The sequence below is a fragment of the Carassius auratus genome, unplaced genomic scaffold (genome assembly GCF_003368295.1).
Source record: "Carassius auratus strain Wakin unplaced genomic scaffold, ASM336829v1 scaf_tig00216111, whole genome shotgun sequence".
Classification (NCBI taxonomy): Eukaryota; Metazoa; Chordata; class Actinopteri; order Cypriniformes; family Cyprinidae; genus Carassius; species Carassius auratus.
The window spans coordinates 360,558-380,606 of NW_020528413.1; the positions used below are offsets into that span (position 1 = coordinate 360,558).

The 20,049-nt window shown below is 37.5% G+C and overlaps 3 protein-coding genes across 5 annotated transcripts; all 3 read right to left on the reverse strand.

The window, feature by feature from the left end:
- Nucleotides 1–309: 309 nt before the first annotated feature.
- On the reverse strand, nucleotides 310–10,285 carry LOC113097097 (cAMP-dependent protein kinase catalytic subunit alpha-like). Of its 3 annotated transcripts, XR_003288768.1 has the most exons (11): nucleotides 8,882–8,976; nucleotides 8,030–8,091; nucleotides 6,698–6,826; nucleotides 6,522–6,620; nucleotides 6,359–6,441; nucleotides 4,871–4,997; nucleotides 4,370–4,465; nucleotides 3,265–3,387; nucleotides 2,979–3,143; nucleotides 1,180–1,435; nucleotides 310–812 (listed from the first exon to the last, which is right to left on the reverse strand). XR_003288768.1 is itself a non-coding variant. In XM_026262307.1 (10 exons), exons 1-10 carry the CDS (start codon nucleotides 9,944–9,946, stop codon nucleotides 1,310–1,312), a joined length of 1,056 nt encoding a protein of 351 aa, XP_026118092.1. In that variant the 5' UTR covers nucleotides 9,947–10,285; the 3' UTR covers nucleotides 310–1,309. The 3 variants fall into 3 exon arrangements, 2 of the variants coding, with proteins under 2 accessions (XP_026118092.1, XP_026118091.1); XM_026262307.1 differs by lacking the exon at nucleotides 8,882–8,976 and adding an exon at nucleotides 9,901–10,285 and having other exon boundaries at nucleotides 310–1,435; XM_026262306.1 differs by having other exon boundaries at nucleotides 310–1,435.
- Nucleotides 10,286–12,118: 1,833 nt separating this feature from the next.
- asf1bb (anti-silencing function 1Bb histone chaperone) lies at nucleotides 12,119–16,533 on the reverse strand. Its single transcript, XM_026262314.1, has 4 exons — nucleotides 16,008–16,533; nucleotides 14,627–14,742; nucleotides 14,117–14,293; nucleotides 12,119–12,698 (listed from the first exon to the last, which is right to left on the reverse strand). The coding sequence occupies exons 1-4, from the start codon at nucleotides 16,114–16,116 to the stop codon at nucleotides 12,507–12,509; spliced, it is 594 nt and encodes a 197-aa protein (XP_026118099.1). The 5' UTR covers nucleotides 16,117–16,533; the 3' UTR covers nucleotides 12,119–12,506.
- A 1,596-nt stretch (nucleotides 16,534–18,129) lies between these two features.
- Nucleotides 18,130–19,619, reverse strand: LOC113097130 (C-type lectin domain family 4 member E-like). Its single transcript, XM_026262332.1, has 5 exons — nucleotides 19,540–19,619; nucleotides 19,240–19,353; nucleotides 19,046–19,149; nucleotides 18,857–18,960; nucleotides 18,130–18,529 (listed from the first exon to the last, which is right to left on the reverse strand). Exons 1-5 carry the CDS (start codon nucleotides 19,610–19,612, stop codon nucleotides 18,394–18,396), a joined length of 531 nt encoding a protein of 176 aa, XP_026118117.1. The 5' UTR covers nucleotides 19,613–19,619; the 3' UTR covers nucleotides 18,130–18,393.
- Nucleotides 19,620–20,049: the final 430 nt, after the last annotated feature.

The following is a 20,049-nucleotide window of genomic DNA, read 5'->3' on the forward strand; positions in this document are numbered from 1 at the left end:
AGAATCATATTACAGCCATTTCCAAAATTCATACAGGTAGCCTATGTAGTTGGAGAAAGTTTATTACCTTCTACCAACAACAACAACATACCAGCCAGTTATTTAATGATTTTGCTTTACTGTGAAATGATTAAGAAATGCAAAGCTATCTTACACGACATTACATCATGGTATACTTAACTTGTTTTGGAGGTTCTGGAGCAGAGAAATAGTCCTGTCTTCATTAATGGTGCTCATGTACAGTTATATAGACCTCAGTACAATGCTAGGTGTTTCCACCGTTACACAAAAAGGGACGGAACACCTGTTTGGTATTTATAGTAATACTTTATTGGAATGATTCTTGTGGTGCAAAATATCACAATTAACTTGAACCATGTCCTCAGGAGTAAGCACTGGTATCCACTGAGTTCACCTCCAGTTTAGGAGATATTTGCGTGTAAGAAATTCTCACCCAAAAAGGATCCAGATGCACTGCACCCATTCAGAGAGAAGACTTTGCCTGTTTAAAAATGCAGAAATGGAAGAATAAAGGGGGAAGAAATGGCGGAGAGCGCCATCCACAAGGCTTTGAATCCCGCACAAAGTGTGTGCACCTTCATCAGGCTTTAGAAATGTATAACCCAATGAGAACCGTAACAAGTGTAATATTAACAATACTAAACAAACGAAACTAAAACACACATCCCCTCCTCTGCACGAAGGCTGTCAGCTATAATCAATGAATCAACTGACCCCTGGAGGATCTCATGGCACATTTCAGAGGTGAAAGTTCATCAGTGAATATTTTACAGAGCGTGGTGGACCTACAGCTGAAATAATAAGAGGTGCTCGTTTGATGAAATCATGGCTTCTTTCACTTTCTCATCCCTTCAGTGCATTGTTAAGAATAAAGAAACACATGACAGCATACAGGACCAAAAATATTTCGGTTATTACACAGGAATAAATTTTTTTTTTCTTCATTCGTTCTTTTTTTTTCTATTTTTCAGTATGTTTGTTATGGTGACCTATGGAGAACTTGCACTCAAGATTAATAAACGATAACTAACCCCGTCTGTCTTTGTGCGGCAACAATTACACCCCATCAAACCCTTCATGATTAATATCACGTGAACAGATAAAAAAAAGAGAAAATTAGAAACATGGTAAAAACAGAGGAGATGATAAAGGCCTCACTGTTTGTCCCTGGAGGTCTTCTCTGCTCTCTTGCGCTGGTTTCTCTGCTGGAGGAAGGATCGGTTTTAAGATTCATGCACTCTTTCTCTCCACTTATATATTCCTCTCTCTCTCTGATTTCTATCTCGTATTAGAACTCGGCAAACTCTTTCGCACACTTCTCCGTGAACGACACGCGGATCTCTTCTTCATCGTAGTCGTCGAAGTTGCTGGTGTCTCCGGGACCTCTGCATTTAGGCACGAACGGGGCCTCCACCTGAGAAATGCAAAGAAGAAGACACAATATCAAAATATATAGTTTTGTTATTATTTAGTTAATATTAGTTAACATTTGAGTATGAAATGCTACCTTTTCCATTTTTAAGAGCTCACCAATATCAATATTTTATTTCTTCATTCAAATTTTTTGTGAATGACAGTGATCGTATCAATCCCTTTGTATGTGATGCAGATGTGTGTTTAAATACAGCAAAATACACTGAATTTGACATGATTTTCTCATCTTTGTCATATTTTCTGATCGATTAACCCTCAACATGGATCGTCAAATATTTTCCTAATGGCCTCATATAGAGTATTACATGATGCAAAAAATATTTGTAAAAATTTATACCAATGTATATTTATGTGAAGTAGATCACAAATGTTGGTTTTTGCTTTTTGTCCAAAGTTCTTCATATTAATTTCACACAATAATTCATATTAGATTATGTTAATTATATTAAATTGTATTGTGAGGTTACAATGAATATGATATGCTTCTGTTGATCCAATACAACATTTGTCATAAATTATGCTTGATTTACCCTGTTTTACAAAATGCTTTCATTGAAGATTAATGAAGAAAAAAATGGAGTGAAAATATGTTTAAAATAGATACAGATCTATTTTAATGTAAAATAGTTCACAGATGTTGATATTTGCTGCAAACCATACTCTTATTCTTATTGATACTCAGACAATTATATTTAAGTATGACATAATAATAATAAAAAGTTGCCTTTAAAAGTAATGTGTTGCAATATTGCGTTACTCCATTAAAAAGTAGCTAACTTTGTAAGTAACTTTGTTTTTAAGAAATGCATTACGTTACTTTGGCGTTACTGATTTCTCTCAACTCATGGACAGGAGAGCTGTCGGTCAGTTAATGGGAAAACAAAGTAACTTGTGTTGCATATTTGAAAAAGTAAGTGCTGGAATATTTTATTTATCTCATAGAAAACGACTGAAGAAGATACTCTGCATGTTTGTGAAAGTTAGTGACTGCGCTTATGAATAGAGAAAACAGGAGGAAGTACCAGAGACGGGAGAAGCCACAGGATGACAGTGTGGAAATAGAAATAGATAAAGTGTCTACAACTCATTCAATTCCTAAAACGCGTGTGCCTTTGTAACCTTGAGCAGAAACATGGCAGATAAGAGAAAGTTCTTTAAAAAACAGACAGCAGGTGTTTAACACAATGAGAGCAAGCGTTATGAAAGCTGATAAACAGCTGTGGAAAAGTAATGACGTATCAACAAGTCTTCTGTGCGCTCACTGGACGGCTTTAGACGGCTTCGTTGTCTTCTTGCAACAGTGAAGACTTTTCTCCACAACATAACTCAGATAATTTCTTGTTCATTTTAGTACTTCAATAGTTACTTTGTAAAGTAATCGGATTACATAACTCACGCTACTTGTGATGCTTTACTCCAGCACTGCTAGTGATAACACTAATGTCATCCAGGAGAATATGAGCTCCAACTCTTACTGATTGAGCTTTGTGTGCAGACTCTGAATATCAGTGTGTGTTTCTCACCCTCCGCTGGTAAATGGCGATCCAGTCAGTAGTTGAGAACCACTTGTGTCCTTTGATGTCGTTAACTCCGTTTTTAAGGTTTCCGTATCGTTTGGTGAGGTCCACCTGCAGCAGGTTCCTCAGCAGGTCCTTCAGGTCGGAGCTGAAGTGAGACGGGAATCGTACCTGTGAGGAAAAACTGGGTTTAAACCAAACTAAACTCACGTGAGAGCCTCTGATCCTGCAGAGACATCAGACTCATTTTCAGTCTGAAAGCTGTTGTTTTCTGATGTCCTGGTGAAATTACCTTTCCTGAGACTATCTTTTCGTAGATCTGAATGGGCTGATCGGCAAAAAACGGAGGATAACCGGCAGCCATCTCATACATCAGCACACCCAGAGCCCACCAGTCCACAGCTTTATTATAACCCTACGAGAGAAAACACGTCAGGATGAGTTAAAGCCTTCACACGCTGCATGTTTCAGCAATAGAGCTACAACTGCGTGCATTTATGACAAGAATCAAACGTCAGCGAGAGATCAGAAACCTCCAAGCTGGTTTAGATGTACACTACCTGTCAAAAGATTCAAATAATTGCAAACTTTAATTTAAAATAATTGTCTTTTGCTCACCAAGGCCGCATTTATTTGATCTAAAATACAGTGAAAACAGTAATATTGTAAAATATTATTACAATTTTAAGTAGCTGTTTTCTATATAAATATGTTGTAAAATGTTATTTATTGTTATGATGCAATGCTGAATTCTCAGCATCATTCTTCCAGTCTTCAGTGTCACATGATCTTCAGAAATCATGAAAATATACTGATTTCTGATTATTATCAGTGCTGAAAACAGCTGTGCTACTTCAGATTTTTCTGGAAGTCATGAAACACCACCGATCAAAAGTTTGGTGTAAGACTTAAAAAAGTAAAGAAAGAAATGAATACTTATTAAATTAAGTTTTCAAATAAATGCTGTTCTTTTGAACGTTGTATTCATCAAAGAATTACACTCATGTCATGAGACACTGAAGACACTGAAGACTGGAGTAATAATGCTAAAAATCCAGCTCTGATCACAGGAATAAAATGCATTTTACAATATATTCAAATAGAGAACAGTTATGTTAAATTGTAATATTTTTATCATATTTCTTGATGAGCAGAATAGACTACTTTCAAATAATCCAAAAGTTCAAATCTTAGTCTCTATTTAAATATCAAACTTTGCTTGTTCAGTCAGTCAGCCAGTGTTGAGAGTAGCTGTCGAGCACAGAAAGCATCTGTCAGCTGAAAGCGAGTTGCATCATCAGACGCTTCATTAATTAGACTGGGACTGCAGTCGTCTAGCTGCGTTCACTGTAGACGCTCCTCTGTCAGTTTGGAGAAACTAGGACAGCATGGCTCACCTTGCTGAGGATGATCTCTGGGGCCAGATACTCCGGGGTGCCACACAATGTCCACGTGCGACCCTTGACCCGCTTCGCAAAGCCAAAGTCTGTCACCTGAAACAAAAGTCCCGCAGATGAAGCTGTGGTACATGCACAGGACAAGCATGCCTTGAGCCAGATGGTACTATCAAATCAGCCATGAGGGGGCAGTGATGGTGAGAGTCTAGCTGCTTATATCACACACACACACACACACACACACACACACATTTTAGCTACAGATGCACTGCAAATGAATGGAGACCAAATCAGGGTATTTACAAAAAAATGTGGTGCAGATATGTTTATTGAGTTACAGTAAAATCACACTGAATTTGACGTTTCAGACGTAACATCTGTCATCACATGTGCTTGATTTATCCTCAACATGATTGTAAAGGGATCTTCTAAATGTACTATAGTAATTATGTGAATCGAACTATAATATATAGTGAATATTGACTATAATGTGGTCATTACCTGTATATAGCCCTGCTGATCGATGAGGAGGTTCTCTGGTTTAAGGTCTCTGTAGATCAGGTCGAGGGCATGCAGATATTCAAATGTCAAAACTATTTGTGAAGCATAAAACCGTGCATGGGGTTCACTACGTACGAGAAAGACAACGAGAGAAAAAGAAAAAGAAACAGAGAAAAGATAGTTACAGGAAAGTTGCTGAAAAATAACTCTTACAGTAGGACTAAAATAATAGAACAGATCTAAGCAAATGTGCTTTGTATAAGAGCTGAAAAAAGTATTTTTTTCACCATTTAACACGAGATACAGAAAGGAAGAAGATGAAAACTCCAGCAGTATGAGTCGCTTTGATATTTCGTTGTTATCTGATGAAACAACATTCATGCATTTTTAAATGCAACTCTACATGTTGATGCTGCTAAGTGGATTATTTTAGTACACCAGCAAATAAATATTAAGCATCGAGTGTCTTTATACAGCCGAGATGAAACCACAGTCTCACATTATGTGCATTAACACAGCTCTCAGGACAAGCTTGGAAGTCATCTTTCGGTTCTGGTTCTGCTTGTTTTCTATCCTGTGTGTTTAGCTAGACAAGAATGAGCCAAAGAATACAAGCACAAAAACACAGACTGCTGGGGACGACCTGTTTTTATTATTACATCTCATTTCTATGTCAACTTCTTATATGGATAAATATATATATATATTTTTTTTTTATCAATTTAGCATATCAGCTAAATTACATACAATGATCAAACACTGCATTTAGAATCATTAAAGTGGCCTAAAACTGCAAAAAACAACAAGATTTTTTGCAACAAGATTCAGTCTGTGGCAATAAAAAAATAATAAGTATAAATTATTCCTGTTTTTATTCTAAGCATTTAGTCTTTTATAATTACAAGCCAGAAGTTCACACACTTCACAGACTTTATGTTTAGGGATATTAATATTAAAAATCGACTGAACCAGATAGTGAGGAAAAGTATGTCCATCATATATGTTAAATGTATGTTTAATAAAAAGCTAATAATTAAAATAAGTCATTTTAAAATGACATAAATCAAAATAAAACACTATTATTTGATTTGTTTACTGTACCTGCATGTCATGTGACCATTAACCAACCGTAAACATGCAAATCTGAAACTTATTTACTAAAATATTTATTTTAAAATCTCAAGTAAATATATTACACGACTGCATTACATATAAATAAGGACTAACATGAATGTGTGCATTTTAATGCAAAAAAGCAGTTCAAAACAATAGTATTACATGGATAAACAACCTTCTGAGTGATAATTCAAATAAAAATGTATGTATGTTTTAAGAATCTGATTACATAATTCAGAAACATGTAATCAGATACTACTCAGATCTGTATACTACTAAATATATACAGCTATTTGTGCTCGGTCTGTTACCCTCTGTTCACGGTTTCCTTCAGACACCAGTAAAGCACATCAGTTGTGTAAATATATTCACCTGAATCTGCCGATTCTACGCAGGTGTGAAAACATCTCTCCTCCCTGAACGTACTGCATCACCATGTAGAGATTAGTGTTGTCCTAAAACAGACACACGTTATTAAAGGCGTCCCGTGCGTGCGGCGCATCATTGAGCTGTCCGTGTTTCAGACAGTATTCACCTTGAAGGAGTATTCCAGCCGCACTAGGAAGGGGAAGCTGACGGCCTGCAGAATCCGCTTCTCGTTGAGAGTGTGTTCGATCTGCTTCAGCTTCACAACCTGCAGAGAAACCATGAATGTCATGACATCAGCGTGTCTCACAGTGATGTCACGGCTCAGTCATTAGCCCCGCCCACCTTCTGTTTGTTGAGGATCTTCATGGCGTAGTGCTGCCCGGTCTCTCGGTGTCTGACCAGCATCACGCGACCGAACGAGCCCGTGCCCAGAGTCTTCAAGCGCTCGAAGTCCTCCAGACTCGCCGTGTTCTGCGGGACAGAAGAACCCTTAAAACACCAAACTACAGCTCGTCAGGACTGCAGTTACAGTTTCTAGTAGTGATGGGTGCTTTCAAACAGTGCTATTATATTTGAGATACTATTATAGTTTTTTTATAATATTTTGAATCAGATACAATTTACAGCATTTTTAAGTTTTAGAAAAGTTTTAGTAACTTAGCTTTTTATCATTTATTGTTGTTAAATGTCTATATAGTTATTTTATTTCAGTTTTAACTATTTTAGTGATATACAACTGCAGAAAAATCTGGATCTAATAATAAAAAAAAAGTCATGATGGCAATGCTGTGCAATCTCATAAACCCCATGAAGTGGATCAGTGCTACATTTCTGTTATTAACATCCAACTGCTTGATTCACTTAATAAAAGCCTACTTTGAGAGTGTGGTGACAAACGCTTACACTGCATTATTTTCAATACATTTACTGCTAAGTTTAGTGCAGCGCAAATAGATGAGGTGTAGCTAGAATCTGGTTGCCATGACAAAATCACATGAAACAGTGATTCATTTTTTGAAGAAATTGATTCAAAAAGCTTTATTTATCTAATCACTATTCTCTAGAGTATTTATGGTCAAAAGAGTCAAAAGGGTTTATGATCTCCCTGACAATTCTCAAGAGACCGCTAGAAACTCTTTCAACGCTACTTGACTTCCACATGCTCTCAACGCAAAAGCCTACTGGCACTCGTGATTCTTTAGCTCCGCCCACACGTCACGCCTCCAGTCGGTCGTGTTTTTCCGGGAAAAATCGGTACTTTATAAAAAAAAAATGTTTTTCTCTTTATTTATTCCTTGCCTTTTTAGCTTGTACTCATTTGAACAATGCCTGAAACATGGTATCACAAGCACTTCCTGTGTCTGCCTCTTGAAGAAGAATCTCTTTACATATTCCCCAATTAGAAGTGGCTTTGGATAAAAAGCGTCTGCTAAATGACTAAATGTAAATGTAATCTTCTGGCCACCGTAAACACATCTGATCATGTAATAACTCTACTGTAATATTCAAAGGTGGAAACTCAAGAGTGCACCTGAGAGTTTAAATGACCAGGTGACACTCATTTAATAAATCTCAAGGTAAACACAATGAACCAGTTCTGAGATCTATTAAATGAAAACCCAGACCTCACTTCTGTTTTCTCCTTCTCTTCTCGAATACTTCTAGTCATCTTACCTGTGCAGGATTCTCCCATTTCCTGAGGAAATCTTCTCTGGCGAAGGCCAAAAACTCTTTGACTGTGGGAAGAGACAGAAAGCACACTTAACTTTACAAGCATCGATGTCATATTTGTTTTCTAAGACCGCTGAATGATTCTGCTTGTGCACGATCTATTTTGAGGAACGTTTTGTTCTGTTCATTTCTCAGTCAACAATGCAATGCACCGCATGGTGTGTATTGATATATTTTCATTATAACAGACTATAGGAGCCATAATGGTTTGATCGATCAAATATGTTTCTCATTACAAAAATACATAAAAAATGTAAGGTTAATATTTTATCTAAAGGTTAAATATATATATATTTATTTCACATGTCAGTCATCACAGGGTTAAACATGATCACATGCCAAACTCAGCAGTGCACAAAGGTTTACACATCAGTGCTTTCAATGCTTTGGTTAAATTCATGATACCCTCAATAACAGTGCAGTATCTCAGCTCGATTAATTTCAGCATTTTCAAATCCACTCCGCAAATTTTCCCCAAACTTGGTGCAGAAAAAATAAATAATAATAAGGCAAGCAAACAGAAAGACTGATTTAAAGGGAGTAGCACAACAAAGCCGTAGCATCACATCAGGCCAGCTGCTGTTTTCCTCACGGGGTTAAACGCCTTCTGTCGAGTCACAAGTCAAACTTATTTATATAACGCTTTTCACAATTCACATTGTTTCAGTGCAACTTTACAGAAACAGTTTCAAATATGCATTTTTAAAGAGTGTTAACACAGATTTTGCACTGCCAAATGTATACTTTACACTGAGTTGTTTCAGACAAGCCAATCGTAAACTAAAGGATTCTTGCCTTGTTGAAGATGCATGCGTTTCGTAGAGCCACAGAAACTTTCAAGCGCCAGCATTTGAAGGAAATGGTTCAAGACCGTGAGCAGTTTTTGTTCCTGTTTTGACACATTTCATACCGAAACAGGAAGGTTGGGTGGTACATATCGAAGGATTCATCTAAGATTAGTGTCTTAACATGAACACCATGGCCACTGGTTTAAATAACATCTGTGAGCCACCATTAGATCCTTCAATATTCAAGAGTGCTTTTTATTGGACAGAAACGATGGAGTCAATACTTTTGGTTGGTTTTCCAAATAAGAAAGACTCTTAAAAAAGGTAAAAAATGTCTTGCATTAACTACTGTGAATCTAACAAGATCATTATTATATCAAGACTCCTTCAGATTCATGGAACACTGTAAATATGAAAAATTACAACGTTATCCTGGGGTTTACACAAGTAAAGCGCGAAATCTCAAAACTTTAAATGGTAAAACCAGGGTTAGTATAAACAGTGTGAAGCGTGGGTTAGTTAATCCAGGGTTAAACAACTCCAAGTGTGAAAACCCAACAGTTGAGACACCAGCAAAGCCTTTACCATAACTGACACTGAGAAGGACACACAGTGGTCATTAATACAGTGGTTTTCAATGACAAGATTGTTAAATGGCTATATTTAGCCTTCACGTTAGATCTCAGCATGTAGGTTTCGGTTCTCCCCGTTTTCTTCAGCCCTTCCACACATCTGTCCTTCCCTATAGACCCACCAGACGTCCACAAATAGACCATTTTCGGCATGTTATATACAGGGTGCAGCATAGAAACACGCGCGCAAAGCCCTCAAACGAGGCGCAGCTCGCGCTTATCAAAGCATCAACACATCGCTTGAGCCTGAGATCGCCATGACAGCATCAGCACCATCTCCGGTGAAGCCTGGCACATGCACGACCATACCCCCGAAGAGCATCCGAGGATCGCCATGATCGGAGATAAGGATGATGACTAAACGGAAAGACTGGGACGCGTTAAAGACACCCACCGCTTTCCATCTCGTTGCCCCGTTTGGCGGCCGGCGTGTTGCCCATGACTCTGGGCCCGTCAGGCGCTGGAGAGCCGCAGGGAGGGAGGGATGCTCTCACGCTCCGTTCGTGCGATTGACGTCCACCGACCGGCCCTGAATGTGAAAACGGGGGACGTTGACGCGTCCGATGGCTTCTCGGATAAACGGCGATCCCTTATGAATGCAGCAGCAGCAGCACCCGCGTTTAAAGGGCGGACGGGCCGCCAGCATCAAACCGGACTCGGGCGTCCTTTCCTGGCCTGGCTCTTCGCCGCTCCTCCGCGGCCCCGCAGTCCTGTCTGTCGCCTCCCCGCGGGGGTGTTCCGTGAGCGGCGCTCGCAAAGAGAATCGCGGCGGAAAAACACGAACGCAGCTGCGCTTCCCGTGGCCATCGACACTGAAACCGCCCCCCCGGACTGACCCCGCCCACCGCGGCACCCCATTGGCCAGGAGGAAGAAGACGGACAGATGTGAGAATGATTGACACTTATGTAGCCGTTATCTCGATATCGAAACAAAACATGGCTCATTTTTTTTTCATGTTCCCAACGGACGGACTGGATTCAAATTGCTACATTTTACTGTGGTATAATGTAAACATACAGTATGTTGTACGTGTATATCGCATATTTCCACTGATGTTGTCCAATAATAAAAATACTGGTTATTTAACACGTGTTGGCCCCAAAAGAAGGAATGTTACTCAAAAAAGTGTGGGGTCGTTGATCACATTTTAAACTGGATTTTATAGGCTTTTTCCCGAAACAGCTGAAAGGTAAAACAAATATGAAGCACAAAACTTTTGTTTTTAAGAAATGCAGCGAAAAAGCAAAAGGGCTACATACAAAACCTTACTTAACATAAATTCTTACTTCTTAAAGTCTGACTTGATCAGAGATGTAAAAAGCATTAAAAAATATACTCAAGTAAAAGTATAGATACTCAGTTAAAAGTAAAAGTATCTTGACAAAAACATACTTGAGTAAAAGTAAAAAAAAAAAAAAAAAAAAGTACAACTTTAAATTGTACTCAAGTATTTAAAAAGTTGAAAGTAAAAATTTATTTTTACTTTATTTTCAAAGTAAAAATTATTTCTTATTTTCATTTAGTTTAATCTGAAAAATTACCTTACTATACAGGTCTATGTACGTTACTGAAACAAACTCGAACATTTAAAGATCTAACAAATTATAAAAACCATTAAAGTATTTCAATGAAATTAAAACTTTAAGACAATTTGACATGTTGTACTAAAATAACTGAAATTGAAATAAAAATGAATAGACCTAAAAAGCCACACACACTTACAGTATGCATTCATATACTAAAATCGAAGTAAAATTAAAATCAAAATGAAAAATTATATAAAAACATATAAAACTATAAAAGTATTAAAACACTCCCCGTCCTGTAAACTATAATAATCCTAAAAAAAAGAAAAAGAAAAACTACATACTCAACCTACATAATTTTTCTCTTTTTGTATTATTTTATTTAAATGTTTTTCTTAACCTCCATCAACTGTCTCTTCATCTAGAAGCACAAGATACCAGTGTGTTCGGTTTGGTTGGTCTGTGCATATTTCCACAGGCCCAGATCAGAGGACAGAGAATATGAGAGCAGAGGGAGGGATGGAGGGATGAAAGGAAGAGTAGTTGTCTGATGTGATGTGTGGATCAAAGGTGGAGCAGCCCAGATCTCTAACAGCTGCTGCTTAGCAACATCATAAAACACACACACACACCGTATAAAAGAGCCAGAAGATGGAGAGAACACCAAAGACAGAAGTCCAGTTTTATTAAACCTAAGAGTTTTCATAAACAAATATTACAAAAGGCAACAGAAGAACCAACTTGGATTCAGTTTAGAACCAAACGAAATCATTTTATAAACAATCTGACGTCCCAAGAAAACAGAAACAGAGCTGGAATTGTAATGTGTTTCAAAATATTAATCATATCAGAGGAAAATATTCCCCAAAAAGTTGCTCTAATTTCTGACCATAAGGGATGAATCTCACAAAAAACATTTCAAGGTCTTTTTTTTTGGTAAATCTTATTATTCTCAGTGATAATCCTCATCAGTTATTTAATCAACACAGCAGTGATGAAAGGATACTTAACCAAACTTTATTATTATATCATTATTATAAACAATTTTGCATTACAGTAATGAGAATGAGCTGTTTTTTTTTTTTGTTTTTAGGTTTTTTGATTAATGACAGTTTGGGGGAAAACATTTGTGAACAATGTCAAAACGCAAACATACTAATCGTCCTGCAGTGCTTCTTTGTCTTTATGGAAAATATAATTTGTAAGAAAATGTGAACAGAACATGTTTTTATGGGATTCACCTCACCACAACCAGAAGAAAACAGTCCATGTCTGCTGGTGCTACTGTTGTTCAGGACAGGGAGCACAAGACATAGTCCCACGACTGCCCGAGCGCTTCAGGTGTGTGATCAGAGCAGTGCTAGAGGACTGAGACCAGTGTGTGTCCGATCTCAACTGTAAGAACATCAGGAGTATAAATACAAAATAACACATTTATTACTTTATGCATGAGGTCGTTGTTGTGTTCAGGCTCTATAAGCAGTCCATAGAGTTGTCAGGCATGAGTCCAAGGGGCGGGGCTTTGCCGGGCATGGAGGTGGGCGGGAGCATGGCGTTGGGGGCGGGATCTACATTCTCCGAATCCTCCATCTTGTCCATAGTCGCTTCCCAGTTAATGTGGAAACGGGTCACGCGGGGGTTAGACGCCAAGATGTTCCTTTGCAGCTGTGAGGCGGGAACACATGAAAGTTCTAAATTAGAACCGTTTGGATTTGAATCGGTCAATGTTACATTGTAACGACTCAATGTTAACATTACTCTTCAAAATATAATATCATTTAACCTTGACCACTAGGTCCCATTAAAACATTTCTGTGAATGCATTAACTGACAATAAGCAAGACATTTGTTACTTTATTTATTATGTCAATTTTAGATATTAGAAATACAAAATAAATTAATAATGGAATTACAAATGTTGAAATGAACATCAATTAAGATGAAATATAAATGCTTTAGAAGCATTTTTAATTGATCATATAAACTAATGTATCAACCTAATGTTAACATTGAATCTTATTGTAAATGGTTAACTATATTAAAATAGTTATTAACAATTATTTCAATAGTCATGACACCTCTATGCTCAAATCAAACTGCTTTATGTGTTGAATCAGAGTTTTAAATATTAAACATCTGAATATTCAGGTGGTTAAATATTCAAGTGGTTTAAGAATCTTGAGATTCGCAACAGAATAAATGCGTGGAAATATGGGATACTGTAGCAAAATGCAAAATGCCAGCGACCTGGACTCATTTCGCAGAGGTAATGAATGACAAACGATACTGGACTATAAACGGCAGCCACCTGCCTCTTTGTTCTGAGCGACATTGCCACATTTCAAATGCAGCAGATCTGTGTTACACAAATACACTCTCAATATACAACATGCACAATGTCTACTGAGCGTCAATGGCCTTTCTGGCCTAAACACAGTTTCCCCTTATCTCTATTCCGATTCACCAGTCATATTTTCATTATTTAGTCATTTAACTATATTCGTATTAATATACTTGAATCCATGTCTTCCTTAATGGATCAATCTAACAGTGCTGTATAGGCCTGGCCAATAAAACAGTATCGATATTTATCACTGGTACATTTTCATCGATAACAACACAAAAAATTTTTTGGGTATAGCGGACAATATAGGAGCAGGTACAGATCTCATTTTAACATGTGTTTATCAATCTGTGTGATCTGCGCTTAGGCTTTTTGTATTAAGCCAAGCATAAATAAATGATGCAGCTTTGTTCATAACGGTTTATGCAACTGTTAGTTTAGACATTATTAAATTGTTTATTCAATGCAATAAGTACATAATTGCATTATTTTGCTCACTGTCCTCTGTCTACATATTTCTGCATACATTAACACTAAAATAAACTGTTGTTTGTTTTAATAAAATAGTTAAATTAAATTTAAGCTTTTTTTTTTCTTCTGCTCTGTTAAAAAAAGTGTTCAATAATTACCAATAAAGACTCATATTAAACATTATATCATGATAATTTTTTAGCTATATCGCCCAGCACTAGCGGCGTACCATTAGTGAATGAAGCACAGCATGTGTATGACGTCTCACCTGTGTGTAGTTGGGTTTGACCGGTGGGTTTTCCCGTAGCTCAGGGTCTGTGTACTCATTGTTTACATAGTAACCGATGCGAATGAATTCCTGTCCACGATATGTGCATGTGATCAGCACGACGGTCACGCCCACCGCATCGCTCTCAGGGATCAGCCCTGTGTTTGGAGCGTCCGCCTGTCAATCAAGTCAACAGAGACAACAGAGAAATGTGACTAGAATGCTGTTTCCAAGTCATCTTTGTAGCTTGCAGGTTGTAAATGTTCTTGCATCTACGGATAACCCTTTGAATTTCATGACTTTGAACATTGTGTCCAGTGTGACACTTTTTCAGGAATGGAGATGAGATGAGGACACATCTTAAAGCAATTTGTGAACTTGACTTGAAATTTACATTTGTATTTTCTCCATTCATCTCTAGGTGGCAGTGCATTGCAATATATTCACTAAGATGGTATTATTTATACGGGTTAGAAATGAGATTTGAACTGAACCAGGATCATAACCCACCTGAAAGACAAACATGTGTCTTCCTGCAGGAACTGGGCCGACTAGAACCGAGTCCAGGACCTGGTCGTACTCCTCACTCTCAGCTGAGCCCACGTAGATGATCTTCCACTCCAGATCTGAGAGAGACAGAAACCCAGGGATAAGCATTTCTTTTTCTCACAGTAAAGTGACAGATGTACACCATACAGTAAGCATTTCCTGCAAAATTAAGAGGATGCTATTTTACATGCTTGAAAAACTAAACATCCTTTGTATTTACCCTTATATTAGTTTTTCAAGTATCATATTTGATTATGATTTTAACATTTGAGGTTTTGTAGAACAAAAATGTGAAATTTCTTATCTCAACCTTTACTAGAAACCTTATTTTATTTATAAATCAAAACTGCTCTTAGGTTGGTTCAATAGATGACTGACTGAACTCTGTTGCAGCAGTTTTCATGGGATTTTTATAGTGCCATTAAGTTTAATATTACGAACCGTCAGTGAATTAATGGGTATAACGATTAAATAAAAATTTCCTTTTATAAAATTTCGAGAAAACTGTGGAAACATGCCTAAGTAAAGTTTTCTTGATTCTTACTATGCAATAAATACATGAATAAATAAATTATTCATAATATATTTATTAGCAAAAAAAACTATTACAGCCGACATGTATGAAATAAAACGAGTAAGATTTCCAATTAATCAGAGGAACATTATTTATGAGTCTTAGTTTATTTGTGTTCGTTAATTAAAATAATGTATTTTACAACACTAACGAGGAGCAAAATCGCCAAAGCTCCTCCCATCACATAATGTCACAAGAAATCTAACCAATCAGAGAAAACAGACACATTGTTCACGCCCTACTTCCGCTATCGGACTAATCTCGGAAGGAGGCAGGGTTGCCAGGTTATCAAAACAAAATCCGCCTAACTGCTCCAAACTAGTCCAAAACAAGCCCTATCCCTTTTCGATGGATCGCGTTCCTGCGGGATAAATTAAAATACACGTTTTCTTTTTTTTGGCGGGACTGCCCTAGTAAAACTCCCATTTGTAAGGGCTAAATATCACGTTATCGGGGTCGCGTAAACTCGAAGATAGGAAAAATAATCCGCGGCAATGGTGTCAAAGTATACTTTTGCGCGGGAAAACCGCATACTTGGCAACACTGAAGGAAGAGGCGGCCTCGCGCTGTCATCGAGCTCCCCGCCGGCGCCAAAATATTAAGCGCGTAAACAATAACAGCTGACGATAAGACTTTAATAACCATAAATATTCCCGTGATTCCTGACGATGTGTAAGCTAATCACACAGTAAGACGCATTTAGTCTTCAGTATTAACCAAGCAACTGCAGAATACGTGATTAAAGTGTTAATTTGTGAAATCTCTCACCTTCAGGCAAATCCTCCATACATTCAAACGTGATTTCGAATTGAAACGGGTTCCCAAAGGGACTGGGATTATCCAGAACAGCCACGTTTAGCACCTGCACTTTAGCCATGGTGCCTCACAGGGTTTGAGCAACAGAAATCGGCCTTGTGTTTGTGGAAGAGAGCTCCTTGAAAAAACTGCCCAGGTCACTGTAAATCTGAAGTAACTAAATCCAAGTGTAAAACCGGAGTCAGATCTTCTGAAGAAGCAGATGAAGCGGTAGGGTTTTCTCTCGATAGGGTTAATAAACTTTATAAACTAATCAGATGCTCGCCATACATCCATTATATTTATTGCTGGAATATCCTGAATAACGTGTAATTTAGTGGAGGTTTTATGTAAACGCGGGTTTAAAGCACCAAATAAAATAATAAAATTCGGTCTTTTCCCCGGGATCCTGAAGGAAAAACGTCCTTAAATGGATCAAAGACTCCGATTGACAGCAGCAAGTGCTCTGTTCTTGTTCTTCTTCTTCTTCTTCTTCTTCTTCTTCTTCTTCTCAGTTTTAGCGGCTTTTGGCATCTAACTCATTGGTACATTATCGCCCCCTTCTGTTTCGGAGTGTGGATCACATAATAGGTTAAAATAAAACTTCATATTTTCCTTACTAACACTTACATGCCACTCACATAAACACACACACAAAACACATCATACTGTAATTACCCATCAAATCCTGTTTAAGACTCCTGCGTCTCTTAAAAATGTCATCAATATTCTACTCTGTGTCCTGTTTAATGTGCTTAGTTATGCTTTTGATGCGATCTCCTGAGCCCCAATGTCCCTCGGTTTATTCTTCATTGCCTGTGTCTGTGCTTCATATCGATAACAAGTCATGATTATGTGCTCCGCTGACTCCTCTTCTTGACATCCCTCACACAATCCCGTCTGGTGCTTCCCTGTCATATTTAGCATTTTATTCAGTGAACAATGTCCCAACCTTAACCTTGCCACCACAGCATCTTCTCTCCTATTTCCCCTTCTATCCTCTTTAACATTTCTTTGAATTTAGTATATAAGTGCCTTGCTTTTGTCTCTCTATCCTACATCTCTATATATTTTTTCCCACATTATGCATTTAACATGTAACATTATGCTTAACTTACAGTACATCTCTACGTTCTCTTTTGTTAGGGCCCTTTTAGCCAGCCTATGTGTCATCTCATTACTCCTAATCCCAACACATGCTGGGATACCCACATAAATCTGACCTGACATCTCTTATTAACTACTCTTGTGTTTAATTGCAGCACTTCATACAGGATACCTTGCCAAGTCTTTGAATTAAATTACCTTAAACTAGGTAAAACTGATAAAGAGTCAGAACATGTGAGAACCTTTTTCCCGCCTTACCTTTTCCACCCATTGCAAAGCAATTTAATATTGCCATCCCTTCAGTATAAACCTGCTCTCTGCTGTTTCCTGCTGGACTGGAGGAAATCTTCTCCTTTGGGTTTTACTGCAGCTGGCATCCAATCTCTTGCATTACTGCCACCTACTGTACTAAATTTACTTTACACAATATTCTCTTGTCCAGGCAAGTTTCTTAAAAAAAAAAACAAAAAAAAAAAAAACGAATAAATATTTCTTGCCTCTTTGTTTCTCTGCAAAATACTTTTCCAATTTTTTTCTAACAGCAAATTTGTTTCTTCATGCCACTGTTGCTGCCATTTGTCCATTATTTTATTCCACACTATGCTCTTTTCAAATTATTTTTCTTTTGGCTGCCTTTTTGCTAGCTTGTCTGCCCTTTCATTGCCCAGATAACCTGAATGAGTTGGGACCCACATGAATATTCCTCCCCTGCCTAACTGCTGTTGTATAAATATCTAAAAGATCATAGAGCAGGCTTTAATTAAAAAACTGTTGGCACCGCTTTCTACAATACACTCTACTGCTACCAAAATGGCCAATGAGTCTACAGCATATACACCTAAATAGTCAGATGTTATTTTACTAATATCCGTCTTATACCTTGGCACAGTTCTGGAGGAAATCTCTCCATAGTCAGGCATCAAACACAGTGAAGCAGATGCACAAGAATATGAAATGAAAACAAAAATGCTGTGCTAATACAGTTCAATCAACAATTATTTTATTAAAAAAGGAAGCAATGCAAATCAAAAGCAGTTCCACAGACACTTAATATCAGCATTATATGATGCAACCTCAACCCTTCAAAACAACAAGTGAGATTCATGATAACAGCTAAGGAAGGACATTGACATGCTGCTATAATGGAGCAACACATCCGAGGTTTGTTGTGTCATAGTATACATCCTCATATCACAATAAGTATGATTCCTTAAGATAATACAAGCAAAATCATGAGAAGAACAGATGGACCCTATTTCTCACAAATAAAATGTATAGTGTATGAGCATGACAGATCATTCCAGTTGTTCATGATAGGTCTTCCAGGATTCAGAACAACACAGTCCTCAGTTCCACCAAGGTCATTCGGCTCATTCTCATCCCAAAACCTGAATAAAATGTGTCAGATGTGTTCAGTCATATCAGCCCCAAAAGATTTTACTCTTTCGGCAACTCACACCTGAGGAGCATCACAAGCATTTCATGAGTCAACGATACTAACAGTACCGCAAAGTTCAGAGAGTAAAGTAAAGTAGTACAGAAGACTGAGCAGAAGCAGAAGTGCAGAACAATAAAAGGGTGAAGTTTTCTTTTAGTATTTTTTAAACAGGAAGTTCCTTTAATTGTGGTTTATGTCGTGATTCTGTCTGTGGAAGAGCAGTCTTCGGAATTTTTTTTCTCTCTCAAAAATATATTTCTGTGCTTTTAGGACTTACCCTTGTTTCAGTGGTGAATTATCCACCCATTTCATGATGCCCTCGTCCTCTGTGTCTGACAAACCAATCCAAACACTCTCCGTGGCGAATGAAGATATGAACCTCTGTGTTAATGAAAACAGGAGTAAGTGTGATTGCTCTCATTCATTAACAAAAACCTCACCTTAACACAAACTCTTCTCTTCAAACCTGCTTCTCTTCAGTGTTGATAATGACCAGATCAGCCCCACGATCCCTGCAGTACTGTCTGCTCTCAGACCAGTTCTTTCCATCAGTGGACATGAAGAGCAAACCTGAAACACGCAGATTTTCATACATAAACACTTTTCAAAGCTATACAGAAATACGAAGGAAAAATTAAACAAAAACAGATTTGATCCAACCTTGTTTATCACTGAAAGACAAGACTCTGATGTGTTGCAGTATGACAAATATCAGCAGAAGAACACAAATGAGCCCAAAACCCACTGTGATCGACACCAAACATCTACTTCCTCCTGTCGAACACGACCAAAACACACACACACACACACATATCAACTATAACAATTTGCTTATTAGACAACACCTCAAATCAACATGTCAGTAAAGTGTGTTTATTTATAATTACAAATAACTGGAATACGTATAAAGTGAAATATGCAAAAACACATGCTGATGAAGTAAATAGAAAAAATACTTACTGCATTTTTTGTGATTCTGTTTTTGAAGTCCAGATGTGTCCTTAACATTTTCATAAACATCATCCATCTCCATTAGACACTCGCTGACGGTCTTCACAGATGAGTTGTGATCCCTAGCAGCTATGTTGCCTAATGTTTTAAATCCCCTAAACCTACACAGGAAGTAACTTCACTCCCTAAACTGGTTACAAAACCATAAGATGCAGTGGCATGTGTTGTAACCATTGTTTCTATTGGGTGTCTATTGTCTTGTTTGAATAACGCAAACCAAAACTGTCACATCAGCTCTGAACTTTTGTATAAATGTAGCAGAATAATGATCTTATTTTTTTTATAGTTAGTTTTTTTTTGATGCGGAAAAACAAATTTGATCAACAGGAGTGTCACAGGGATTAAAGGGATACTCCATCCAAAAATGAAAATGTTGTCATTAATCACCTACCCCAAACCTGTAAAAGCTTTGTTCATCTTCTGTGTCTGCTGTGTATTTATGCTTTGGTTTGAAAGCAA

Coding starts and splice junctions, on each gene's coding strand:
- LOC113097097 (XM_026262306.1), bottom strand. CDS start 8,936: ATGCTGGCGCTTGAAAGTTTCTGTGGCTCTACGAAACGCATGCATCTT. Junction 6,827..8,029: donor AATGGGAGAATCCTGCACAG/GTAAGATGACTA, acceptor TCTGTCCCGCAG/AACACGGCGAGTCTGGAGGA. Junction 1,436..2,978: donor TCGCCATTTACCAGCGGAGG/GTGAGAAACACA, acceptor TGCATTTCTCAG/GTGGAGGCCCCGTTCGTGCC.
- asf1bb (XM_026262314.1), bottom strand. CDS start 16,116: ATGGCTAAAGTGCAGGTGCTAAACGTGGCTGTTCTGGATAATCCCAGT. Junction 14,743..16,007: donor TATGGAGGATTTGCCTGAAG/GTGAGAGATTTC, acceptor TGTCTCTCTCAG/ATCTGGAGTGGAAGATCATC. Junction 12,699..14,116: donor TCAAACCCAACTACACACAG/GTGAGACGTCAT, acceptor CCCGCCTCACAG/CTGCAAAGGAACATCTTGGC.
- LOC113097130 (XM_026262332.1), bottom strand. CDS start 19,612: ATGGAGATGGATGATGTTTATGAAAATGTTAAGGACACATCTGGACTT. Junction 19,354..19,539: donor ACAGAATCACAAAAAATGCA/GTAAGTATTTTT, acceptor CGTGTTCGACAG/GAGGAAGTAGATGTTTGGTG. Junction 18,530..18,856: donor AATTCACCACTGAAACAAGG/GTAAGTCCTAAA, acceptor CATTTTATTCAG/GTTTTGGGATGAGAATGAGC.